Source organism: Molothrus ater, chromosome 21 (genome assembly GCF_012460135.2).
Source record: "Molothrus ater isolate BHLD 08-10-18 breed brown headed cowbird chromosome 21, BPBGC_Mater_1.1, whole genome shotgun sequence".
Taxonomy (NCBI): Eukaryota; Metazoa; Chordata; class Aves; order Passeriformes; family Icteridae; genus Molothrus; species Molothrus ater.
The window spans coordinates 6,083,000-6,109,109 of NC_050498.2; the positions used below are offsets into that span (position 1 = coordinate 6,083,000).

A 26,110-nucleotide genomic window follows, 5' to 3' on the forward strand; every position below is an offset into this window, starting at 1 on the left:
CCCCATCAGCTGAAAGTATTGTGTTGACTTCACTGTGTCTTGTGCTTGTTTGTGTGGGCATAGTCTGTTGATTCAGTTTGTTTAGTAAAAATGTTTAGGGCCAGATTTCCAGCAGTCCTTGTTAGTGTGCACATAGGGAGCAAATGGAGCTGGAGTTTGGGCTCTGGGAGAATTTGCAGCCACACTTTGTGCACAGCTTTGCAAATCTGATCCTTAATTGTGAACTCTCTTGTCTTGTGTGCTTCCCTTGCAGTTCCTTTTTACTGGAAGTGATTTGCTAGAAATGGCCCTGATTTCTTCTCTTTCTCTCTCGTGCTTCAGAAATGCAGTTGGCCTGAATAAAGGGCAGAATTATCTTAGCAGGAGAAATTTGGACCTTTCTGCTTCCAGTTCTTTTGACACTTTCCTTGCTGCTCCCAATGATAGAAACAGCATTTTCCTTCCAGGAAAATGGGCTGTGATTGAAATCAGGAGTGCAGCTGTGCCCCCCTGCCTGCCCCAGCCAAAATATGGTGGCAAATGTGTGCTTGATACTGGTTTTAATCCTTCCAAATCCAAAGGCAAATCCTAAAATTTCCCAAGGATGCAGGAGTCTGGGTAAAGGCAGGTGAACGATATTTGGGCTGGTAAGGGACAGGGGGTGTTACAGAGATCCTTGTTGTGGTTTCAGCACTCAGGAGAATGGAAGGGATAAAATTCACAGTATCCAAACAGAGGTTCTGAATTTGGGCTCTTCCTGCCCCTCTTTGGCTCTCTCAGAATCCCAAAATTCCTTTAGGATCATGGAATATTCTGAGTTGGAAATTTGACAGTGAGGGGCGGATTGGAAAGGCAACAAAACCTCATCCCAAACCCTGCTTAGGAATTTACCATTCCTGAAATCCTCTTACTGTAAGGTACTTGCTACTCTTTAAGGCCAGGGAGGAAATGAATATTCTTGGGAGTTTCTCCCAGTGAAACATTTGTGGCACTGAGGCCAGTGAAACATTCCTGAGCACCTTTGGGATCTGAAGGGACAGCAGATCTCTGCTGAGGAGGTTTCTGAATGCTGGAGTTGGCATTTTTGTGCTGCTGTAGTCTCAGTTGTTCCAGGAGGTTGGTGAGGTGCTTCAGGCAGTTCTGCTCCTCATTTATGTGGGCTGAGATCAGAGCTTGGCTTTGGTTCTGCCAATGTTGTTTAAACTGGTCCAGAAAAGATATGAAGTATTCTGTTACCACAAAACTGTGTTAAGCATGGCCTAAATATTAGGTGTTTGTTCTGTATAGTATGTTCCATCAACTATTTATTCCCAGTGCTTTCAAATCCAACACCCATTTAAAATGGAGTCATTGGGCAGATGTTCCTTTTCTCAATATAGGCTGAGAGATTCTCTACTGGAGGTTTAGGATACAATTTTGCTAACAAGTAAAAAAAAACCATGTAAATATGTATGAATTCTATTTGTTGCACATAACTTTTTTGGTAAAAAAAAAAAAGAAAAGAAAAAAAAAAACACCAACAAAAATAAATGTAGAAATTACCTGTGGATGTCTTGCTGCAATCATTCTTATGCTGCATTCATGCAGTCCAAACATAAGAGCTTGAATGAACCCAACCAGAGGCCTTTTTGGACTCAGTCTGAGCCTTAGAAACTGTTTTTAATGTCAGTACTGTACTTCTGTTTCTAGAAATTGTACCAAGTCGTGTGGTTTTTCCCCAAGCCCTTGTGTGTGTTTAGCAGTAGAAGGGTTAAAGCACTTGATTCTCCCCAGATCCCAGTTTTCCCAGTAGAATTCCTGCAGCTTTTGTCTGGCTGAGCATTGTGTGTAAAGGCTGAGCAGCGTTGACTTGAGGCTTTCAATGTTTACAGTTCTTTAAGCAAAAAAAGAAACAAAACAAAAAAAACAACCCACCCAATCTTGTGATTTTTATCACTTTCTGCTTTATTGGGGCTGCTCAAAGCTGGTCCCACAGACCACAAGATCCCTGGAAAAAGGGCTGGAGTGTCCCTGGAATTGGGGAGGGAGCTGCTGGCAGGGTTGGGTTCGTTGAGAACAAGCAGGAATTAACCCTCAGATGTGTGCTCAGATTTTGGGGGGGCTGAGCTGAGCCCTGCTTTGTAAGGAGTGACCAATGTCAAATCCTCATCTGTGTTTTGGTCAGGTTTGTTGAAATTGAAGAAAATGAGTTTTTAAAGGATGATGGAGAAGTTGAAATGACTTTCAAACACTGCTAGTTGGCAGTACCATGGTGTGTTTGAACAAATGTCCTTTTATTGTGCATAGAGTTTTATATTCTGGGGGTTTAGTTCTAGAGAAAATCTAGGCCTAGCACAGTGTGAGGAATGCTGTAATGTTGTTTCTTTTCCCTTAAAAACACAAGAAAAATTGTTGTGGAGTCTGCAGTGAACATCTGTGTCCTTATTGTGCTGGGGCAGGGTGGAAGGTGCTGTTGGTTCCTCGTGTACCACCTCTGAAGGGAACAGAATTTGGCCAGCACACAAGAGAAAAGCAAATATTTCCTTTTTATGGTCAGATTTGGTCACTTCCCTGAGGCACAGAGAGGCAGCTGCAGAGCAGGAGCCATGGCACCACTTCCACCCAGAATCTGTGAATTCCAATAACCAAACTCCAGAATTGGAACTTCCCAAATGCATTGGGCAGCCTCTGCTTTTGTTATTCTGCTCCTTGTGCTGCTGCTTTTGGGAAGTTTGCAGATTTAATATTCTGAGTTTTGCTGAGTGCTGGTGAGATCCATGCCCGGCTAAAGCCTGGCCTAGGCTGCTGTGCAGGCCTAAAGGGACAGCACTGCAGCAGCACAGGGATTTATCTACACCTGGCCCTGCCCCAGAGGGCTTCAGGCCACTCTCAGAAAGCTTTGGAACAGAATTTCCCTCTGGGCTGCTCTTCCTGTGGTGATATTTAATATGAAGGAAGCCCTTCCACATGGAAGTGGCATTGTTGGACACAGTTTGTGTCTGACAGTGGCAGTTTTGGTACTGTAAAATAAATAGATTTCAAGTTGATTTGATGTAGTCCCTCCCTCTGTAACATTCCACCTTGCTGCTGGAACAGGAATTCCAAACTCTCTGTTGGAGGGTGGTGGGTGGCTCACAGCCCTCCTGGCTGCTGGAATGCTCAGGATTTCTCACACATCCATCCTGTCAGGCCAGAGCAGCTGCACACACTGTGCTCCTCTGCAACCCTGTGGACAGTTTGCTGTGATCTCAATAGTGTTAACTCTTAGGGGACTTTAACTGGAAAACCTCATTTGCTTTAGAGGGATTTGATGTTCATTTAGAGTAACTTAGATTTTTTTAAGTTCAGCATTGAGTTGTATCATGTAATATTTGTAATTTTTTTTTTGTCATAAACAGATACCTCAGTCAGGATTTCTTAACTTCAGCTCCTTGAAAGTGAATATTTGTTTTCCTGCCTGGAAACAAGAAGCCTCCAGAGGTGGCTGAGCAGAGGAAACAAAAGTTTCTGATCTGCTTTTGCATCACAGTAACTACTTCAGGTGGACTAGAAATCGCACTGGACTTGCAAGACTTCAATCAGGCATAAAACTTATTTAAACAGAGATTTAATAACGAATCCAGCATAATCCCCAGGCACTAAACCTTTTGTTTTCATTTTAGGAAGAGGGAATGTGATGTTATTGCAGGAGGAAGACAGCTTGATTCATTTGCAATCCTCCAGTACCTGTCCCTAAGGACAAAGGCAGCGGCTTTGGGCTGGCGCTGGCGGGTGAAGATTCCCTTCTTGTTCCCCAGAACTCGTGTGGTGCCTGCAGAGAAGTTAGAAAATACAGAAATGTATAAAGCAGGCTCTGCTGGGAGCTGTTACAATGTAGGTACTAAATCAGGCCACGTGGAAGAGACCTCTGCACTTTGTCTGCACAGTCAGGGATCCTGGCAGGATCCGTGGATGGGACAGGGCAGCCCAGCTGCAGCTCCTGTTTTACAGCTGCTGGGCTGGGACACTCACTGGGGTGTGCCCAATCCTCAGAGTTACATCTGCTGGAGATTGGCTCCACCTTCAGATTGGATGGAGGAAATGGTGGTGACTGTTTACTGTCCTGTGTGGTGTCTAGATCCCTTCTTCCTGTTTCAGTTTTTGTAGGAAATTATAGAAAAGGATTGCAACAGGTAGAGAGCCTGGAACTGCATCTGTGTCTGACCTTGTCTACGTTTTCTCAGTTCTTTTTGATGCTGCTTTTCTGGGCACTGCCATCCCTGAGCTTTCCAATGCCTGTCCTGGTGCTCTGCAGGGTATTTTAGTGCTGTTCCTCCTTCTCCCTGACTGCTCACCACCCAACCCACTGCAGAACAGGTTCATTGTTAGATCTGAGTTGAGACTGTTTCATTTCTGTGAATTAAGGAATTTCCCTTCCTTTGTGACTGCACTTATCTATTAATAATGGATGGGGTGTCATGGTGAGCCAGCTGTGTGCCAGTGTGGTATCTGCTCCTCTGCTGCTGAACCTCTACCAAGTAAATTATGATTATTTAAGGTGCTCTGTTCCCAGGGCAGCTGCAGGGGACACTGGAAGCAAGTGAGATGTCCCTGACAGCTGCCTGAAGCTCTGAATGGTGGCTAAAAACCAGGAGCAACTGGGTCCTCACAAGCTTCCCCTGTGCATTGTCCCATGTTCCTGGGAGCATCTGTGCAGGAGAAAGGGTGAATTAAGCACAGGCAGGACCTTCCCAGGTCATGCTGGATTTTGTGACAAAACCTGGTGAACACAGGGCCTTCAGCACAGTGTTTGTGTGGCACAACCACTAAACTCCCAGGGAGGATGGAAAGGTTTAGAATATAAATAAAATCTCACCTTGATTGGTCATGAAATCAGCAAAATTCCAGATGAGCTCCCCAACCACGTACTCCTTCCTCTTCTTGTCCAGCACAGAGTGGTACTCCCTGAGCAGGGCCTGCTGGTACTCCTCACTGAACATCAGGGGAGGGTCCTGCAGCCAGGAGAGAGGCTCAGGGCACAAACAGTCCCACTCACAACTATTCCTGACCAGCAGCTCTGGGGCTGCCTGCTCTGCTGGCTGGGCTGCATTAACCTGGCTGTTGTGACCATCAGCAAACACAGAGCTCCAGGTGGTCCCAGGGGGAATTCCCCTGGTGGCCTTTGTCATGACAGGGACAGGAGTGCCACCCCCCTGCATGGGACAGCACCAGGAACCTCCATTCTCCAGGCTCTGCTTTCATTTAAGCATTTTCTAGCACTTCCAAGGACAGATTTTGGAGTCCTCTTTAGCAGACAGAGCGAGTGGCAGAGCTCCCTGGTTTTGGTGGAGCAGGATCCCAATCCTGGAGCCTTTTGGACACTCCCAGCTAAAGCATCTCCCAGCAAAGCCAGGCCCAGTGGTGCCAGCCTCTCCCAGTTACCATTTTCTGCCTTCTAAGAGCTGTTCCCACCACAACACTCACACTGTGCAGCCCAGGCACTGAGTCTGCTCCATATTCACTCTGGATAATGGGTTTTTGGTAGGTTTTATACCAGTTCTCAAACTGGGCTGTGAGTTGGAGTGGGATCACTTCCAGGTGGCCTGGGTCATGGTACCAGGAGAAGTAGCTGTTCACACAAATCACATCCACATAGGGAGCCTGCAAAAAACAAGGTGAGAGTGTTTTGGCACAGACTTCAACCTTCTCTTGTAAAGCTAAATCCTCCTTTGGGTTCAATTAATGGAATCCAGGTTTATTACACATAGAACTAATTGTTTCCCCCATCACTCAGGCTCTCCAAATATAATCTCTTTCCCAGAAAAAAAAAAAAAAGAAAGGATAAATTTAATGAGCTAACAGCATTAATTTGGCATTTTTCTTACAGATTAGGAAGTCACAGCAAAGAGTTAGACAAGATCAACACGTTTCATTCTCAGGTTTGTTAGAAGTTTTTTTGTTTCCAAGATGTCTCTGGCTTGCTGGTACATTTAGATGTACTTTTCTTTTGAGTATTGGAATGTGATTATCAAGTGAGTGGTCAAATATTTTGACTAGCAACTAAATTTTGTGCATCAATGGTGCAATACTAAGACTAAAGCATTCTGCAAGTTATTTGCCATTTCTACCACATGGACAGTGTGATAAAAGGGCACAAAGCCCCCTCAAAATAAAGTGATGTTGTATGTAACTTGTTCAATGTTCTCTTAACATGTTTTGTAATAAAAGAAAAAAAAAGTTCTAATATCACATCAGTGTATGAGAGATCTGTTCTCTGGGTTTGTTTGCCTGAGCTCCTCCAGTTGGGCAGAGTGGGAATGGGATATCCAAAAGCAGATTCCTGCTGGGCTCCTTCATATTTAAAACCATCAGAGGTTTGTTTTCTTTTCTGGAGTGGGGAGGAAAAACCTCAGAGTTGCAGCCATTCCTGCTAATTAGAGGACATTTTAGAAGAAATCCAAGTGTAACCTGGATCAGGGATGTGTGGCAGCACCAACTCACCTGCTAGAAGGGATTATTGTACAAGGATCTACCTCTACCCTGGAAACAAATACAGGTGTTAAAAATCCTTGGTGCATGCTATGAAAGGCCCAAAAATGCAAGGAAAGTGCATTGTGATCATTTATCCAGCTCCAGGGCTTTAATTGTGGAGCTGGAGGAGCCTTTAGATTATTCAACACGAACAGACATCTGCCAAAGAAGATCTAGAGCAGTTGAAAGCAGGAATTAAAGCAAAGCTTCCTTCCTTTAGACTTCCACAAGGGTTGTGAGCATTTTAAAGAGGTTTAAGCTTTGGCTTAATTGCAAGTGAAAATCCTGAGCATTAGTAAACAGAATCAATGGCATAGCAAAGCATGACAATATTAATGGAATCCAGGGGCATAATCCTGCACACAAAGAATTGTTCTGTCTTACAGATCCTTTTTTTTTTTCCAAGCTGGACTACAACTACAGGATAAGGTGATTTCTACTAGAAACAAAAATGTAATTTTTCTTTAGCCTTTCCCTGCTAAATATCTCCAGTAAATTTAGATAGGAGTGGGGGGAAAGGAATACAAAACAAGTGACAAGAGAAGGAAATTTAATGTGTGAATTTTAAAAAAAAGAAAGAAAGAAAAAGCTAGAAAATAAAGCAAACTTACACCATGATCAAGAGCGTAATTAGCATCTGTCACAAAGGTGACTGGTCTGGAGGGGTCGAGAGCTTTAGTGTGAGCTATCACTGTCCTGTTTGCAAACAGTAAAGCAAGAGTTCAACAACAGCATGGAGCAGCACAGCCCCCTCTCCCCAGGCTCTCTGTCCTTCCACCCCCCAGACTGAGCTGCTTTTGATTTAGCAGCCAGAGTTGGAATGAAATGAAGAGAATATCTGTCACCAAGTGGTTGCTACGGCACCTGAAAAGGAGCAGAGTGGAAGCACACCAAGCACAGGCACATGGGTGGTGCCAGCAGCTCAGAAGGTGGAGGGACAGTTGAGTTTGAGGACAAAACTGTAAAAAGGGCAATAGGAAGTCTCTGAACAACTCCTGGGATGTTTCTGAGGAAGCCCTGAGTGAGGGAGATGGGACAGAATGGGAGAGTCAAGCTCTGCTGCTGCCCTGGCATTGCAGGAGGGTGGTGGAACCTCCTGAAGAATGAAACTCACAGTTCTCTCTTAATGCACCTCAGCTCCCAGGGACAGTCTGCTGCTGATTATACAGCTGCCTCTGGGCTACCCAAAGCTTAAATCTCTTTAGAAACAAACCAAGGGGGCTGCAGGGACTCAAAGCAGTGGCTTTGAAGTGGGAAGCCACAGGACAAACAAGCAGCATTGACTGCAGACCCTTGTGTTCAGAATGAAAGGCCAGTTATTTTACAGCTTTGCTGGAAATCTCACAGGACTCAGCACTCACCTTCCAGTGCTAACAAGGAACATTCCATTCTCACCAGGTCTGGTTTTACTCAACCCTCAGCTCAAGAAGAGATGCTCAAACCAAGTGACTCCTGGGAATTTTGTGGAGACTTGGTGGGTCTGAACCAACACGTTGGGACAGTTATGAGCATCGGTTTCACACGTGCAGCAGTTCCATTTTAGTTTGCATCCACAGGTTCCCAAAAAATTCCAGGGTTCCCAAAAAATGCCTGCCCTCCCTTTACTACCTCTCTGAGCCATCCCAAAGGAAGAAGAGGCATCATCTGCCTAGAGATGAGGAGCAGAGGCACTTACTTGAAGTAGTGAGCAGCTGGGGGCAGCTCTGAGGCCGGCTCGTTGGCCACTGACCACATGACCACGGAGGGCCTGTTCTTATCCCTGCGCACCAGCTCCTCCATCACTGCCAGGTGGTGCTGCAGGGACCTGTTCCCAAAGCTCTCTCTGCAAGGCAGAAGGAGGTGAGGGTGTGAAATCCATCCATTTCCCTGGGAAAACTCAGCACAGCAGGTGCTGGGGATGGCTGTCACTATAGGACACGAAAGAGCACAAGCGCACACCGCTGCTCTCCGGGTGAAGAAAAAGAAGGGAGGATTATTTTCTGACTCCAACATGTATAGTTTTCCAAAAGTGACAGTGGATTGGAGGGTGACAGTGCCACCTCTCCAGTGACACTGGACAAACTAACAGTCCATCAAATTTCTCCTCCTCTATAAAGGAATGCAAAACAATGAGTTATTTACAGAAAGCGTGTGAGAAGTTCACTACAAAAATGTTAACATCAGAAAGCTTAAAAAATCTTAAAAAATCAAAGTGACAGATGGCTTCTGCCTCATTTCCCCAAAGTTTACTGCACAGTTCAGGGCCATGGTTTGGGCTCATTAATGGAGCCATGTGGCAAAATGTGGCAAAGTGCCCTCATCATGAGGCATTGCCCAACATCATGAGGCACCACCGGTGGCGCAATGGGACATTTCCAAACAGAACAAAGTACTCCCATTATCAGCACTGAGGACAGAAGTGTAAAAGCAGTAAAGGGACACTGGGGAGCAGCTGAGAGGGGAGCAGAGGGGCGAGGGCAGGGCGTGCTGGCAGCTCTTACGGCAGTTTGATGCCCACCCCCGGGCTCTCGTCGATGACGGCGATGCCGTAGGCGTCGCACAGGTCCATGATCTCCTCAGCGTAGGGGTAGTGGCTGGTGCGGAACGAGTTGGCCCCCAGCCAGCGCAGCAGGTTGAAATCCTTCACAATCAGGGGCCAGTCCAGGCCTTTGCCACGGATCTGGGGGGAGAGAGAGCAACCAGCCCTTGTGAACAGAGCTCCCCTGCCCAGGGCGGGGAACCCGACAGCCACTGCCACAGTCAGAGGGGACCTTAAAGCTCTTATCATTCCACCCCTGCCATGGTTGCTCCAAGCCCTGTCCAACTGGCCTGAAAGGCTTGCAGGGATGGGGCAGCCACAGCTTCTCTGTGCAATCTGTGCCAGGGCCTCCCCACCCTCACAGCAGACTGTCTGTCTGTCTGTCTGTCAGCATGTCTGGCTGAAAGCTGTGCTGGGAGATGTTTCAGTGTCTCCACCAGCACATCCATGTGCCCTGAGGGATGGCAGGACCGGGCATGGTGTGGGTGTCCCCTTAGTGCTTAGCCTGGCAGGAGGGTGTGAGAGGAGAGGGGAGGGGAGGCAGCACAGGTGCCACCTGGGCAGTGTGAGCTGAGGTGGCCCTGGGTGTCACACTCACGTCTGCATCCTCGTGCTTGTTGACCCCGTGGAAGTAGAAGGGCCGGCCGTTGATGAGGAACTGGCTGCTGGTGACGTGCACGGTGCGGATGCCCACGGGCAGCGTGTACACATCCTCCAGCAGGGCCCCATCCAGCTGGGCCTGCATCCTCACCTGTGTGTCCAGGGAGCAACAGGGGGAGCCCTCACAGGGATGCCCAGGGCTCCCTCCCCTGTCTGGGAGGGAGATTCTGGCCCCACATCCCTTCCCAGCCCTCAGCACACAGCCTGCTCCTCACTGCTGCTGCTGGGGGAGCTGGATCTGACTGAACAAAAATACAAATCCAAGGTGTGGAAGCTGGAGGATGAAGGATGAGCCCCCTGGATGTCCCTTTTTGCTCATCCCAAAAAACTTCAGTGTCTTTTCCCCATGGCATCCCCCCAGGCCATTTCTGTGCCCTGCACCTTGATGCCAGGCAATGACTGCCACATCCCCTGCTCCCAGGTGTGACCCTGAGTCCCTGGAAACTCAGAGCAGCTCATCCTCCCTGATTTCTGCACCTGAACATCAGAGCAGCTCATCCTCCCTGATTTCTGCACCTGAACATCACCACTGATCCTTAACTCCCACAGCATCTCCCAGGCTCCAGCTGTTAACTCATCATCTCCCCAGAGGGGATGGACTGGACCCTCAGTCAGCAGCTCAGAGCACACTCCAGCAATGCCCTTCTCCCTGCCAGCCCCTTCAGAAGCTGCCAAAGCTTGATTTGATTAGTGCTTAATTAGCAGAGCCACTCTGGTCACACGCACAGGGCCCCTGAGAAGAGGACAGGCCATATGGCAGTGCCTTAACCCCATTAAACACACCCCCAGAGGAGGAAATGCCACTTTACCTCCAAGGAGTACAGGTATCCAGGGTTCTCGTGCATCAGGTAAGGCCACCAGAGGTTGGGGCTGAGGACTTTGAGCTCTCCCACTGGGCCATCACCTGTAGCCACCACCTTCCCCTCTTGGTCACGTAAGCTCAGGGACAAGGAATTGGCTGTGCTGCCAGCCACTGACACCTGATACTGCACCCTGGCTGGCTCAGAGGAAACAAAAAACAATCAGAGACTGCAGGAGACAGCTCAGCCTCACGAAAAGCCACTAGGAAACAAATTCAATCAGACCAGTGCAGGATGTTTTCCCTTTGGCTGCCCTTGGCACCTCCATTTGGAGCCTGAGGGAGCTGCTCTGGACCTACCCACACTGTCTGATGAAGTGGTTGTCACAGTGATGTCATCGATGTAGGCAGCAGGAGTGGTGTAAAGCACAACTGGGCGGTGGATCCCAGCATAATTGAAGAAATCAAACTTGGTGTTCTGCACAAAATAGTTCTTGGGGTACCTGAGTGAGCAAGACAGGAGCAAGGCTGCATTACACTTCACTACACAGCAGAAGGCAGTGCAAAATAATAATAATAATGTAAAATATCTTTATGACAGGCTGGATCTGTCTGTCAGCTGCTACGCTGAAGGATTTTGCAGTTAACAAAGAAGTTAACAAAGATCTTCATCCTTCAGGAGAGTTGCAGCTCCCAGCTGAATCCAAGCTTCTCACACCTGCCCTGGATTCAGCCTGGCAAATCACCCAATCGGAGCCCCCTGGGCACAAAACAGATGCAATAGCTCACTGCTGATTCCTCACAACACCACAGCTTAAACTCCTCACAGCTCCACCATAAAGACAACCCCATGGAGGCATTTCTGAACCAGCAGCTGAACAAACTGCCCCCCTCTCCCACACCCAGCAGTAAAGCAGCCCAGAACTCACCTTGATTTGTCAGCCATGTACTGGATGGAGCCCGGGGGCAGCGTGTGGGGGGTCAGGGTGTTGTTGAGGGCCACAGTGATGCGGCACAGGGAGCCTGGGCTGCCCTGCACCACGCTGCTGATGTCAGCCTCAAAGGGCAGGTGCCCCCCTTCGTGCTCCACCACCTGCACCCCGTTCACCCACTACAAGGAAAAACACAAAAAAAAAGGGTTATTGGGAATTTGGGGTCAGCAGAGCACGGGGAAGGGAAGCCTGGTTATGAGGAACACCTGGGCTCTTGATCCTCAGAGGGTCTTTGAGGGATCAGCCTTGATCTTTGAGAGATTCCCTCTGCTGGGAGCTAGGTCTGGGTCACATCAAGTGTCACTGAGGGACACAGTGTCACAGATGTTTTATGAAAAATCCTTTCCTTAGGATTTTTTGCTCCTGAGAAGCTGAGAGGCCTCAGGAACAAAATGTAAGCAATGGTTATCTGCTGCTGTGGAATGCAACAGGTGCATCTGGGATTGGGCTCATGTGGTTGTTTCTAATTAATGGCCAATCACAGCCCAGCTGTCCTTACTGTCTCAGTCAGTCTTGAGATTCTGTTATCATTCTTTTTCTATTCTTAGCCAGCCTTCTGATGAAATCCTACCTTCTATTCTTTTAGTATAGCTTTAATATAATATATATCATAAAATAATAAACCAGCTTTTTGAAACATGGAGTCAGATCCTCATCTCTTCCCTCAGCCTCAGACCCCTGTGAACACCACCACAACACAGTGTGGGGCAGATCCATTAATCAGGAAATGTTAATTACCAACCCCAAAACTGCAGCATCAGAGAAACTGGAATTCATTCTTGCTGGGGGAAAACGGGCACAAGCTCAGAAGGGGATGCAAAATCGAGGCAGGGACGCATTTGCTGACAAACCATAAACCTGCCTTTAGTCCAGCCTAATTTAGGAAGCAGTAATAGGCCCCAATTTAGGGCCGATCCCCCGGCACGTACCACGATGGAGTAGTAATGGGCGCTCCCAAAGCGCAGCACCACCCTGGGGGCGGGATCGCCCTGCAGCCAGCGCAGGGGGAGCAGCACCTCCTTCTCGTACCACACCCAGCCGATGTAGTTCTCCAGGCTGGGGTCCTGCGTGATGTCGTTGAAGCTGGCAGGCACCGGCATGTCAATCACGGGGCCGGTCTGGCAGGAATTGCGTGGCAAAGGAAGGAACAGAGAGTTTTTAAAAATGAATTTTACTACTGGAGGTGCCCCCTTCCAGTGACAGCCTTACAGTGCCTTTGCCAAGGGGAAAATACTTGGGAAAAGCTGTTTAAAAACTGCTGAGATCTCTCACAGCTCCTATACAAGCCCTGATTAGCACCAGGCACATGAACCTGCCTGTTCCTACAGGAAGCAGCTGCAGCTTTCTATTCCCCTCCTGCTGTACAATGAAATGTTTTCATTAATGGCCCTGGCATCGTGGAATCACAGAAGTGAGGAGGGAAAAACCCAAGCCCAGGTTGTTGTTTCAGTGCAATTTTTTCCTGCACAGCTCCAGAGCAACGGGGGAGTTGTGGTGCTGTTTGTCAGCTAAGAGCTGTAGTAAAAGTGTAACAAAATAATAGATATTTTGGGCAGTAACCGATATTTTGGGATATTTTTCTCCCCGTGGAGACTGTTTGGGATCAGCCCAGCCTTTCTCACTGCATGAAACAACAGAGATTCCTTGGAATTACAAGAGAATCCATTCAGTTGCTTATTTCAACATGAAGATTAGAGGGAGGCAGTGTCACAGTACATTGAATATTGAGGAATCCAGATGCTGTTGCCAAACAGAGCTGTTCATTTTCAGCACTTTCTGCACTCAGGATGTTGCACAAAGGAGTTCTGCAGTTCTCCTTCCTTGAGGAAGCCTCAGGAAATGGAATGAGGAAGGTCTGGGCACCCAGGGTGGGCATCATGTGCGTGGCTGACTCAGCACTGCCACTGCAGAGCCCGGTGCCCTCATCAGAAAATCCAAGTGGGAAAATCCTTGGATGGGCAAGAGGATTTTCTAGTATGTGGTGCAGGAAAACCCTTGCCTGGGCTGGCCAGAACCTGAGTGTCCTTCAGGGAGATTCTCTGAGCTCTAAAACAGGCTGAGTGCACTCATCTAAGCCTCTCTTTGAAGGGACACAGCTCAGGATTCCTCTCCTCTGCAAAACCTCCAGCAGCACAGTGCCCTTCAGCTCTTCTCTCCTTCCACAATCCAGCAACAAAATCGGCCAAAAGGCTAAAACAGAAATAATGAACGACTTATATATTTTATGCATAAAATCCCTAACTCCTTTCTGTCAGGCAATGCAGTTATTTCCAAGCAGATCTCAGTCACACCAAAACTTTTCTACCAGCACCCTGAAACTTTGGAATAAACAATTCCCAGTGCCTTTCCAGGCACATTTGTGGTGATTCTGTGCTGCTGGAAGCTCAGAGCTGTGCAAGGCTCCTGGAGGTGAATGGGGCTCATTCAAAGGGTGTCCACCTTCGGAGAAGCACCGGGGGCATCATCAGGGGCTGCGAATTAGGAACTGCCCCAAGAACAGTTCGGAGCAGGGTCAGCTGCTAATTAGGAGCTGCCTCAAGAACAACCTGCGCAGGGCCAGCACCGTGAGGAGAACGGCAGCCCGGTGGGGAGGAAAGCAGGGAAAGAGGAAAAGAGGAAGAAAGAAGAGGAGCCCCTACAGCGGGCCGGAGCCCGGTTCTGAGGAGAAGGAGCGCAGCCCGTGCCCGGGGTGGGCAGCGCCCGCCCCGCTCCCCGCTACCTGCCGGAGCGGCCGCCGGTACCAGCGCTGCGCGAACCCGGCGTCCCTGCCCGGAGACAGATCGGCGCGGAAGCTCCAGAGGCCGCCGAGCTCCCTGCGCTCGCGGGAGGGGGTGTCCCGGGGCTGCAGCATCCCGGCGGCACCGGCCGCCAGGCCCGGGAGGAACAGCAGCAGCACCGGCAGCATCAGCAGCGTGCACAGACCGGCCCCGCCGCCGCCTGCGGCCGCCAGCGCCATCTTGGCTGTGGGCAGGGCCCGCTGAGGGAGAGGGGCGGGGCTGAGGGAGAGGGGCGGGGCCGCGGCTGAGGGGCGCCCCGTTCCTGTCCCTGTCGCGATCCCGGTCCTGTCACGATCCCTGTCACGGTCCCGATCCCTGTCACGATCCCTGTCGCGATCCCGGTCCTGTCACGATCTCTGTCACGGTCCCGATCCCTGTCACGATCCCTGTCGCGATCCCGGTCCTGTCACGATCTCTGTCACAGTCCCGGTCCCTGTCACGGTCCCGGTCCCGCCCCAGCGCGATGAGCGACTGCAGAGCCCGACAGGCTCTGTCCCACGGTCGCCTCCGGACAAAGCCACCAGTGTCCCGGTGTAAAGGCGCCTCCAGGAACTTTCAGGCTCTGGATAGCTGGATTTCATCGAGAGGTGAGTGGTCCCCTCCCCTCCTATCTTATTTATTATTTAGGTGTTTAAATGTATTTATCACCTACTTTTACTTATTTATTCATTTGCTTACTTATTTACACTATTTGTTTGTTTGTTTGTTTGTTTGACACAGAATCATTTAGGTTGGAAAGGGCCTCTGAGGTCACCAAGTCCAACCTGTGACCCAACACGCCCCTGTCACCCACATCAGGGCACTGAGTGCCACATAAATTCTTACCTTAAACACCTCCAGGGATGGTGATTCCACCTCCCTGCACAACCCGTTCTGATGTTTGGTCACTCTTTCTGGGAAAAATTCCTCCTGATGTCCAAACTAAACCTCCCCTTAAGCGCAGCTTAGGTTTATTATTGTTGCCTGCTTACTTTTGGTTGTTTCTTTATTGCCTGCTTGCTGACTTCTAGTTATATTCAGAAGTGTGAAGGTTAAAAGTTATAGGAAATGGCAAAAGGAGCCCTGGTGGCTTCTGGGGGAGAAAAGGGAGGGTGAACTCTTGAAGAACCAAGACGCAAGAGCAGGATTTCAGTGAACTCCAGACGAGTGCCACGGGATCTCTCCCCACACTCTAAGCCTGCTCCTTGAGCCTCTTGAGCAGCTCCCGCAGCTGCTCGATCTGGGCAGAGACGCTGCTCTTGGCGGTGCCGCCCGCGGCCGTGTACTGCTCCACGCTGCTCAGCACGCTGAACACCTGCGCCACGTCGCTGCCAAACAGGGGGCTGGGGGCACAGCGGGGGCTCTCAGGGGCTGCTCCCCGTGCCCAGAGCCCGGGGAGAGGCTGAGGGAGTGAGGATGGAGCCTCTGCCCCAGGGGAAACGCTCCTGAGCTTCTGCTGGCGCCGTGGGGATACCGAGGAACTTCAGAGCCAAAGCCCTCTGGGGGCTTCCTGCTCAGGGCAGAGGTGTCTCCCAGCCCTTCCCAAGAGCTCCTGCCCATGGCCATGGCCATTCCACCCTGCTGGAATTGTCCCCCTCCAGTGTTTCAGCCCAAGCAGGAGCAGCTGGGATATTCAGGGATATTCTGTCACCTCAGAAATGTTGAGGTGCTGCCCAGCCCAGGCACTTTGGGGAAGGCAGATCAGGGAGGCTGAGCCCTGTCTGTGCAGGGAAGTGAAATAACAGAGGTACAAACCTGATGCTCTTCAGGCTCCTCCAGGCTGAGGTGGTTGATGGTGATGCCTTTGGTCTCAGCCAGCTGGACAGCCTTGCCAGAGGCCACGTGGGCTTGTCTGAAGGGCATCTGCAAGGGGAAGGGGACAGAGCAGAGGGGACTCAGCTCAGTTCCTCTGCATCCAAAGAAATCCCAGCTCCAGCTCTCCCTCTGGCACTTACTCCCTTCCGAACCAGGTACAGAGCCAGGTCCGTAGCCAACATCTCTGGGTTCAGCGCCCTCTCCATGCTCTCCTTGTTGATCTGCAGGAGGAGAATCCCAGGGACACGTTCCCATCAGCTCCTCCTTGGGGCATGTTAGTGGCAGGGTGAGGGGAATTCATCTGGAGCTCTAAGAGAATGCTCTGAGCAGCTGGCAGAGGGGACCAAAATGAGCAGTGTGGGTGAGGCACTGAAGAGTTTTTATTTGGGAACAATCTGGAGCTGTGTTACTCACACAATATGCACCATGATAATGTTGAATAGTGAGAGGATGAGAAGAATCCTTACCTGGAGGGTGGAAATCACTCCAGTGGCAACCTGGAGCACAGCATTCAGGGTGTCCACGACATCAAAGACAGCCTCCTTGTCCTCCTGTGGTGGAACAGTGATGGAAATGGCTCTGAGCCAGCCTGAGTGCAGCCCAAAAAACCCCCAGGCTGAGCAGCCCAGCTCTGCTGACTCCTCCAGCCAGCAGGAGAGATGCTGTGGAGAGGAACAAGGGCTGTACCTGCAGGTCCTTGTTGTAGGTGCTCGGGAGTCCTTTGAGGACCATCAGAATTGCAGCCAACTGCAGAGGGAACAGCAGAGGCAGGGAGTGAGCCACAGAGCAAAGCACAGCCCCAGAACCCACAGCTCTTTTCAAAGAAAAAGGCAAAGAAAAAGGAGATTGTCCAGCCCCAACAGGAGCAGTTTTCAAAGAAAAAGGCAAAGAGAAAGGAGATTGTCCAGCCCCAACAGGAGCAGTTTCCTCTCCCTCCTCCTCCTCCTTTTTGGGGCTCACCCGTCCGAACACTCGCCCGGCTTTGCTGCGGATCAGCTCCAGACTGTCGGGGTTCTTCTTCTGAGGCATCAGGCTGCTGCCAGTGCTGGGTGGGACATGGAGTGCACTGGTGAGCAAAACCTTCATCCATACACACTCATCATCACTGACCCAGCCCTATAAAAGGAACATGTAGGACCCTCTTCACTGTATTTGTGTTTCAGGGTGAAGGAAGTCAGTGAACTGACTGAGTTGCTCTTTGATTTTGCACTTTGTCTGGAGCTCCCACACTGTCCCACCTCTCACAGAGAAACTTAAAAGGGGCCTCCCCCTCCAGGATCGTATCAGCAGGTCAGACTTAAGTATTAGTGCAACTTCATGGAGGGAGGGCTGTGGCTGTGCCACCCTGCAGACAAGGAGTCTGTTGGGATTGCAAACCCAGCCACGCAAGGAAGGCCTCTGGCAGCATTCCCAGCACAGGAGGAAGTTCTCTCTGCCAGCAGGTCCTGGACAGGAGCTGGACTGAACACAGGCTTGGCTGAGTTGAGGGAATCACAAATTAGTGCCCATTGCTGAGGAATATTCACCCTGATGGTGCCTTTGTGCCAGGCTCTTGGTGCTGGGTCAGCCTCGTGCACAGACAGACCCCAAGCACTGCCTCACCCAGCACAGGGAGCTGAGGAGGAGAGGCTGAGGGAGGAGCTCCCTGCCCAGAGCTGAGACCGACCTGTAGGCATCAGAGAGGGTCAGGAAGCCAAACTCGCTGGTGCTGTAGATGATGAGATCCTCAGCCATCTTGCTGAGGTGGATCATCAGCAGGGTGGCAGCAGAGAGGAATTCCACTGCAGGGAAGGCAGGAAATCAGGAGGGGAAAAGGTGCTTGGACAAGCCAGGGAGCCCTGACTGGGGCTTTACATCCTAGTGACGGATTTCAGTCCCTTATTAAGGAAGGGAACTGCAAAGGTGTCAGGAGCTGCTTCCCCCCATGCTGGGAAGCTTTGGCTGTGCTTACCCACAAAGTCCCTCTCGCTGACGGCATCCATGCTGTTCAGGCTGATGGAGGCAAAGTCCAGCTCTGCAAGGAAGGGGATGGACACAGGAGCTCACACTGGCCCTGACAGGAGCCTGAATGCACCAGGCTGCCCCAGAGGAGGTGACTTTTTATCTATTCATTTCCCTCCACCCCCTTGTTCAAGTGCTGCAGCACATCCAAATAACATTAGGACAATGTGCTGATGCTTCCCAAAATCCCAGATATTATGAGTAATCATTTTTTATTATTTTTTATTAAAAAGATAACATTTACCACTGCACAGCAGCTCTCTGTCGATTCCCAGGGGGTTTCCAGCCAGAGCTCCACTGCCAGGGGAGAAAGAACCAGAATTCACCCATGATATCCAAACTGATATCTGACCAAAACTGAGCCCTAGTGATGACACCTGTCTGAAGATTTCCCTCCCCCAGTTCACTTTGATTTCACAGTGTGGTCTGAGGCTCATCAAACCCTGAAGTCTGGACTAAACCAGATTTTCCCTCCAAAAGAGGAAGATTTTCTTAATTGAAGCCTTGTAATCCTTGATTTTCAGGAAATAGAGAAGTATTTCTATGGTGAGAGTCTTTGGAGAGGCAAACTGGGCTGCAGTGTCCACGGAATAGAAACCCCAATGTCTCAGGGGATGGACAGATCTGCCTCTTGTCTTTATCTCAGAGCAAACTGATGCCTGAGGATCACAATAAAAAATAAACTTTACCTTCCCAAAGGCAAGACATTGATCCTCCTCTTCACCTCTCCCAGGCGCTCAGAATCGCGGGTCAGAGCAACAGCATGGCTGGGGAAGGACAGGAGAGATGGAACAGGGAGATGAAGCTGGAAAATGGAAATGGAACATCCCACTCCAGGAGGTGAGAATGGCCAAAGGATGGAGAACAGGGAGTTGTCCAATCCATGTTTGGATTCCCAGCTGGTCAGAGCCACACAGGGAGCTCCTGTTCCAGTTTGCAGGGCTCCCTCGGGGTTGTCCCCAGCCCTGGCTGTCCCCTCAGCAGAGCAGGGCCCCGAGGGTGGGGAGGGTGGGAGGTGCTCACCTGAGCAAGAACTGGCTCCATCGGATGGGCTGAGCTTTCTGCAGGTGGGTGTAGCCAGGCAGGATCACATCGATTTCTCTGGGAGGGAAGGGACAGAGAGGTGAGCAGCAGGGACAGCAGGAGGACAGGGCCACAGAAGATCCTGCAGCTGCACAGTCACACAACAAGCCTAGGAGTGTCCTGCCCCAAAAAGCCAAAATTATGGAAAACAGGGACTGAGGGAAAGGACTCACATGGTAGCACGTTCCACCAGGGTCTCAATGAGCCGCAGGAGGTGCGTGGAGATGATGGAGAGGGAATTCTTCATGAACAGCTTCAGGTCAGTCACAACCTGTGGGGGATTGGCCACAGCCAGGCCAAGCACAACAGGACAGATTTAGTGACCAAATATTGCTCAGCACAACCCCCTGGCACCATTATCCCCTCCTGGTTCTGTGTGATGGGAAGGGAAATCTTCCTCCTGTGGGATGCATCCCTGGTCACTGATTTGTGAAAGCTGCTGCTGCTTTACATGGACAGAACCAAAATCTGTTATTTTCAGTGGGCTTCTCAGATATTGTCAAATTTGAAGCAGAAAATTCCCAACCAACCAACACAAGTTGATCATCCTGAGGAAGACTGATCCTGAAAGATCACCCAGCCAGCAGAGTCAGGGGTTCTGAAGGCTTTCAGAGATGTCAGTGGAATTTTGTGGCCTTTTACCAGCAGAATGCAGCCCTGCAGATCCCACTCCCCTGGGTGGATGAGTCACTGCAGCATCATTAGTTTAAAGCCATCTTTAATTTAAAGGGAATTCAGGCTGGAGTGTGTCAGGGCATGAGAGAGATGGCATAAAAATATTGAATTAAAGAATTCAATATTTTGGTGGAGGAATACAAAAGAAGAAGAAAATATTCTGTCCATACCTGATCATTCCTGCTTCTGCCAGTGTGCAACTTCCCAGCTACATCTCCAATCAGCTCCTGAAGACAAGAGCAGGATTTCTGTCAGCATCTCTGTGTTCTAAACAGGACAATCCACAGGAGCACATCTCCCTGCCTGGAAGGGACTCAGCTCCGGGATCCTGTGAGTAACCCTGGGATGTGTTCTGGGGAAGGGCAGCTTTGGGTTCTGGGCTTGTACAGCCCCAAAAGGGGGCTTGGAGACCCTTGGCTGTGCCCCAGGGGGTTCAGTGCCAGCAGCTCTAAAGGGATTTCCCAGAGGGACAAGGCCTGAATGTCAGGCAGAGAATCAGGAAGAGGAGGCTGGAGAGCCAAACCTTCAGCCTGCGCTCGTTGGCAGTGTGGATGTCCTCATCAGTCTGGATCACACCAAAGACTCCCTTGGACCATTCCTCAGAGATCTGCAAGCAGCACAAACACCAGTCAGCCACAGGAGTTACCAAATCCAGGGAGGCTGCTCTCAGGAGCTACTCATTCACCTGAGGTTTTTGAATGAGAGAAATTACCTTTTCCAGGCCTCCCAGGATCTTCTCCAGCTCAGCTTTAGACAGGATCCCAGATTTCTCCAAGGCTTTGGCATAAGCCATGCTCCCCTGGATGTCCACCTCAGCCAGCCTCTGGTCATAGCTGATGGAAGCATTGAGCATCTCCATGATGGGATCTGTGCTTCCACTGAATCTTCCACCCCAAAGCTTATTCCCCTGAGAGAGAAAAAAGCCAATTAAAGAGGCCTAATGACTCCAGATAAATCCTGTGCAGTAAACGACATCCTGTGGTCCATTTGTCTGATACAGAGCCCATGCTCAACTCCTTTCTGTGGGACAGCACTGACCAGAAAGTCCCCTGGACTTCAGGACCTCTGGCAAGTGGTGGAAGAGCTGGAGAACACATCACTGTCAGTGTTTCTGAGATCTGGCCCAGGAACCCTCCAAGATTTTTTACATTTGCAGGACTCTGCTGGGAGTCCTTGAAATTGATATCAGGGAACAAAGCAAGACTAGCACAGATTTCTGTTTTGAGGCCTTGTAAAGGGAGGAGAAACTAAACAGTCAGTAGGATTAGAGTGAAATTAATATCCTCTATATCCTTTTGGGGCTGTTTAACTAACAGATTCTTCTTTGATTGACAAAGAGCTGTGTTTCAGCGCTGAAGCAAAAGTGGAGTTTTCCTATCCAAGCCAGTATTCCTGTGGTGACCTCACGCCCTGGAATGTGTCACCCACTTCAGCCCGTGCCCAAAGGCTCGTGCAGGGTTCAGCTGTGCCCACAGCAGGGTGTGTGGGGTGTGTGTTGTGTGGGAGCTTCTCCAGCAGTGATTCAGAGCCTGCCTGGCCTCACCTGAGCTGTGTCAGCTCAGATTTTTTCTTGCCCAGGTAAGACAACCCAAGAAGTTTTCATTCTGCCAGGCTTGCACTGAAGTGGGTAAGAATTTTACTTGGGCAGAGACAATTTATCCAAGATTTCAAAAACAACTTTCCAGTGCTACCAGGCACAAAAAGGAATTGGAGGACACCTGAAGGAAGGGACTAAATACAGCTGCATTGCAGAGTGGATAATTACTAATCTACTCGATTTTTTAATCACCACTGGCCAAGTTTCTTCTCATGCTGGTCACTATAACTACCATGGACAGCAAGGAGCTGGAAGCTGATCTGTGCCAGGGCTTTACCAGCCAGACAAAACACTGTTGAGTAACCTCAAAAAAGTTTTCCCTGGTGACTGTTTCCATGTCCCTATGCATGGAAGGACAACAGGAGAGAGCCTGCAGAGGTCAGGAGTAGCCATGTGTAAAAGGCAGCTTTGTTAGAAAGCTGAGGGAGGACAGGGAGGGGAATCAGAATTGAAAAAGAAGTGTTAGAGCTCCTCAACACTCATTTGGTGCACCCAGGAGCAAAATGAATGCTAAATTAAAGGCCATTCCAGAGCCTCAGCACTTGACTGGGGATCAGGAGTATCCAGGTACTTAAACCTTCCCATCAAAGCAAGAAGGGTGTCAGCAGAAACATTGCAACATACACATTTACAATCCAGAAATCAAAGCTGAAAGGTTCATTTCGGACATCTCCAGGACTCTTTGGAGCAGTGGCTGTGCAGCCTGGCAATGACAAACACTGCCGGGAACGTGGAGCAGCGATTTGGAGAGCGGAAAGTGAACTCGCCACGATGCCCGGTCACGTCTGGGCAGGGAAGGAAACTGAAAATGCAGCTTTTGTGCCGAGCAGTGTTTGTTTGCACAAGCTGCTGGGAAGTGCCTGAGCACGAGTCCCAGGCACAAGGATCGGCCTTTCCCAGGAGACAGAGGCAAGAACGCGGAGGCCCCGGGTCAGCTCCGCTCGGCTGAGCACCCCCGACACCCCCGGGATGCAAAGTTCGCTCACCTCGGCTGCTGCTGCCATCGCGGCCGGGCCGGCTCCGTGTGCGCCGGGGACGCTGCGGGGCGGCTCCGGGCACGGTCCTGGTCCCGCTCCTGGTCACAGTCACGACTTCGATACCGGATCCACTCCCGGTTCTGATCCCAGCTCTAATCCCGATCCCCGTCCCAGCTCCGGTCCCGGTCCCGATCCTGGTCACAGTCAGAATCCCAGCTCCGGTCCCAGTCCCGGCTCTGGTCCTGATCACAGCTCCAGCCCCGAATCCAGTCACGGTCTCGGTCCCGATCCCAAACCCAGCTCCGGTTCCGATCCCAGCTCTGTCCTGATCCTGATTTCAGCTCCAATCCCTATCCCAGCTCCAATCTCGGTGCCGATCCCAGCTGCAATCCTGGTCCCGATCCCAGCTGGATTCCTGGTCCCGATCCCAGCCCCGGTAGCGATCCCAGCTGGATTCCTGGTCCCGATCGCAGCCCCGGTAGCGATCCCAGCTCCAGTCCCGGTCCCGGTCCCGGTCCCAGCTCCAATCCCGCCGCGCTCCCGGCGCCCCGCAGTTCGTCCCGCCCGCCGGGGCGGGGAGTCCCCGGGCCAGCCCCGCTCCTGGTCCTGCTGTGCAGCGGCACGGGCTTGTCCCTGTGCCTCACAGCACACTCAGGAACGGCTTCCCCGCTTTCCTGTCCCCTGTCGGGGTTTGCTGTCCTTTAACCAGCCTTGGTGCCATACAGCTGGGATGGAGCCTAATCCAGGTCCTCGGGTCCTTGTCTGGAGCAGCAGGACACTGCCGGTGACACCCAGCTGCCTCTGGCGGCCCCACAAGGTCCTTTCGCAGCTGCATTTCCCATGTAGTGCCCTCAGTATCCATCCGGAGCAAGGCTCAGACTCTCTATGTAGCCACCAATTAATTCACTGCTTCTCAAACATTTCCACCCATGATTATTTATTTTTCTCCTTCAGACTTGCAGACTTAAGAATGCACAGACCATCACACTGTCTGCACTGAGAAAAACTCTGAACCATTTTGTTGCCAGGTTCCTTCTCCTTCTGGAGTTCCTCACTTGTAATGTTTCCTTTTTTCATGTTCATCCTTTATGGATGTCCATACTCCAGCCTTGACAGGAGGTTGCTGAGGGTTTGGAAGAATGTTGAGCACGAGATTCACATCCAGAATGACCCAGCTGATAATCAGCCTAAGTGAATTCCTGGATCAAGCACCTTCCTGTGGCCTGTAATGAGCAGGGCATTGAGACCAAAACCCAAATCCCAGTGAGTCAGAGGAGGGTGGTGGTGAAAATCTGAAGGACCACACTCTGTAATGTCTGTGGAGCTCCACAGGGTCCTCCAATCTGAAATATTTCACAATTTTAAGAAAAGGGTGGATGGGTGGGGAGTACCAGTGACTGTAAACTGCTTATTTAAGTAAGAGACTAAAATGTGGTAGTCTGCTGCTTCCCCTTTCCTTTCATTTTGGCTCTGTGCCACCATGAGGGACAATGCCAGACTTTTGCTGCTGGGAGCAAGAGAAAATCTGCTCAGCTGAGGATCTGAAGAGAAGGAACCAGAAGATACAAACAGGAAAAATAAGGGGAGTGGCATGAATCAAGAAAGTTTATGGGAGGAAAAAGAACTTTGAGGGGAAAATCTCTGTTCTTCTGACTGCAGGTGTTGAGCACTGGTGTTACCTGTGGCTTTCTTATTCCTTTAGCCTGGCAGCTGAGAGTGCAAAAGTGATTTCCTGGCCAGGTGACCAGTCTGGAGAGTGAGACATGGGCCAAAACAGGAACACAGCAGGGAGGAAGGGAGCAAACACCAAAGAGGTTTGTGGAAAGGTAATTGAAATGTGCTGTTTAAATGCCAGGTGAATGGATTTGTTTTACGGCCAGAACAAGGAGAGATTGAGTGGTGAGAAGTTGGTAAAAGGGAATTTTGCTGTTGCTGATCCTTCTTCCATGTGTTAAAAGCACAAATGCTCCAAAGGTGCAAGCACTCTGTGTCTCCTGGGGTACTTTGGCTGGAGATTGAGCTGCAGACAGTTTGTCCTGTCTGTGCTGCAGCCCTTGTCCCAAAGTTGGTGAGGTAACACCTTTGTTATTTCTGTTCCCTGTGTGTTCCAGACCTGCAGCTCTGAGTCAACAACATGCTGCTGCCTCAGCATGGGGACAAGGGGCTGAGCAAAACTCCAGCTTTGAAAGGCTGGGGTGGGAAAGGAATTTTGCTGAGTAAGAAGGGACAATCCCCATCTGCCAGCCTCCCCTGCAAGAGACACATCCCCTGCAGGAAGGGAGGAGAGCCCACACCCTTCCCATGGGCTGAGCTCAGCCCATCCTCACCCCAAAGAACCAAGACATGAGAGCAGGATTTCAGTGAACTACAGACACCCCAGTGTTTATAAACTCCAGGGGACAAGATGTTCTCATCTGTCTTCCTTCTCACTACCAGCTTTGGTAGTGTCTTTTTTTCCATGCCATTCTCTTGGACTTCTGGAGGAAGCGTCTTACACCCTCCTCACGTGACTGCAGTAGTTCTATAGGTTCCATCTTCTCAAAGGGTATAGGGCTCAAGAATTAGTATCTTCCAGAGAGTTACCTCAAGTCCTAGCTTATATTGTATGTACCTATATTGTGTGCATCTATGCTGGCTTATACTGGATGTACTTACACTGCGTGTACCTATGCTGACTTACACTGTATGTACTTACACTGCGTGTACCTATGCTGGCTTATACTGTATGTACTTACACTGCGTGTACCTATGCTGGTTTATACTGTATGTACTTACACTGCATGTACCTATGCTGGTTTATACTGTATGTACTTACACTGCGTGTACCTGTGCTGACTTACACTGTATGTACTTACACTGCGTGTACCCATGCTGGTTTATACTGTATGTACTTACACTGAGTGTACCTATGCTGGTTTATACTGTATGTACTTACACTGAGTGTACCTATGCTGGTTTATACTGTATGTACTTACACTGCGTGTACCTATGCTGGCTTACACTGTATGTACTTACACTGCATGTACCTATACTGGTTTATACTGTATGTACTTACACTGCGTGTACCTATGCTGACTTACACTGTATGTACTTACACTGCATGTACCTATGCTGGCTTATACTGTATGTACTTACACTGCGTGTACCTATGCTGGTTTATACTGTATGTACTTACACTGCATGTACCTATGCTGACTTACACTGTATGTACTTACACTGCGTGTACCTATGCTGGTTTATACTGTATGTACTTACACTGAGTGTACCTATGCTGGTTTATACTGTATGTACTTACACTGCGTGTACCTATGCTGGCTTATACTGTATGTACTTACACTGAGTGTACCTATGCTGACTTACAATGTATGTACTTACACTGCGTGTACCTATGCTGGTTTATACTGTATGTACTTACACTGAGTGTACCTATGCTGGTTTATACTGTATGTACTTACACTGCGTGTACCTATGCTGACTTACACTGTATGTACTTACACTGAGTGTACCTATGCTGGCTTATACTGTATGTACTTACACTGCGTGTACCTATGCTGGTTTATACTGTATGTACTTACACTGAGTGTACCTATGCTGGTTTATACTGTATGTACTTACACTGCGTGTACCTATGCTGACTTACACTGTATGTACTTACACTGAGTGTACCTATGCTGGCTTATACTGTATGTACTTACACTGAGTGTACCTATGCTGGTTTATACTGTATGTACTTACACTGAGTGTACCTATGCTGACTTACACTGTATGT

The 26,110-nt window shown here is 49.9% G+C and overlaps 2 protein-coding genes across 2 annotated transcripts; both read right to left on the reverse strand.

The window, feature by feature from the left end:
- Window positions 1-3,549: 3,549 nt before the first annotated feature.
- GUSB (glucuronidase beta) lies at window positions 3,550-14,393 on the reverse strand. Its single transcript, XM_036394948.1, has 12 exons — window positions 14,157-14,393; window positions 12,367-12,555; window positions 11,375-11,556; window positions 10,806-10,948; window positions 10,456-10,643; window positions 9,585-9,737; window positions 8,949-9,127; window positions 8,144-8,290; window positions 7,080-7,164; window positions 5,422-5,598; window positions 4,814-4,949; window positions 3,550-3,769 (listed from the first exon to the last, which is right to left on the reverse strand). Exons 1-12 carry the CDS (start codon window positions 14,391-14,393, stop codon window positions 3,612-3,614), a joined length of 1,974 nt encoding a protein of 657 aa, XP_036250841.1. The 3' UTR covers window positions 3,550-3,611.
- A 788-nt stretch (window positions 14,394-15,181) lies between these two features.
- Window positions 15,182-22,914, reverse strand: LOC118694364 (argininosuccinate lyase-like). Its single transcript, XM_036395399.2, is given in 17 exon segments — window positions 15,182-15,536; window positions 15,949-15,962; window positions 15,964-16,056; window positions 16,149-16,229; window positions 16,476-16,559; window positions 16,696-16,755; window positions 16,969-17,053; window positions 17,675-17,789; window positions 17,960-18,022; window positions 18,254-18,306; window positions 18,699-18,776; window positions 19,033-19,110; window positions 19,266-19,363; window positions 19,938-19,994; window positions 20,291-20,374; window positions 20,480-20,674; window positions 22,351-22,914. Coding segments are annotated over 17 exon segments (1,407 nt in total). The 5' UTR covers window positions 22,369-22,914; the 3' UTR covers window positions 15,182-15,385.
- Window positions 22,915-26,110: the final 3,196 nt, after the last annotated feature.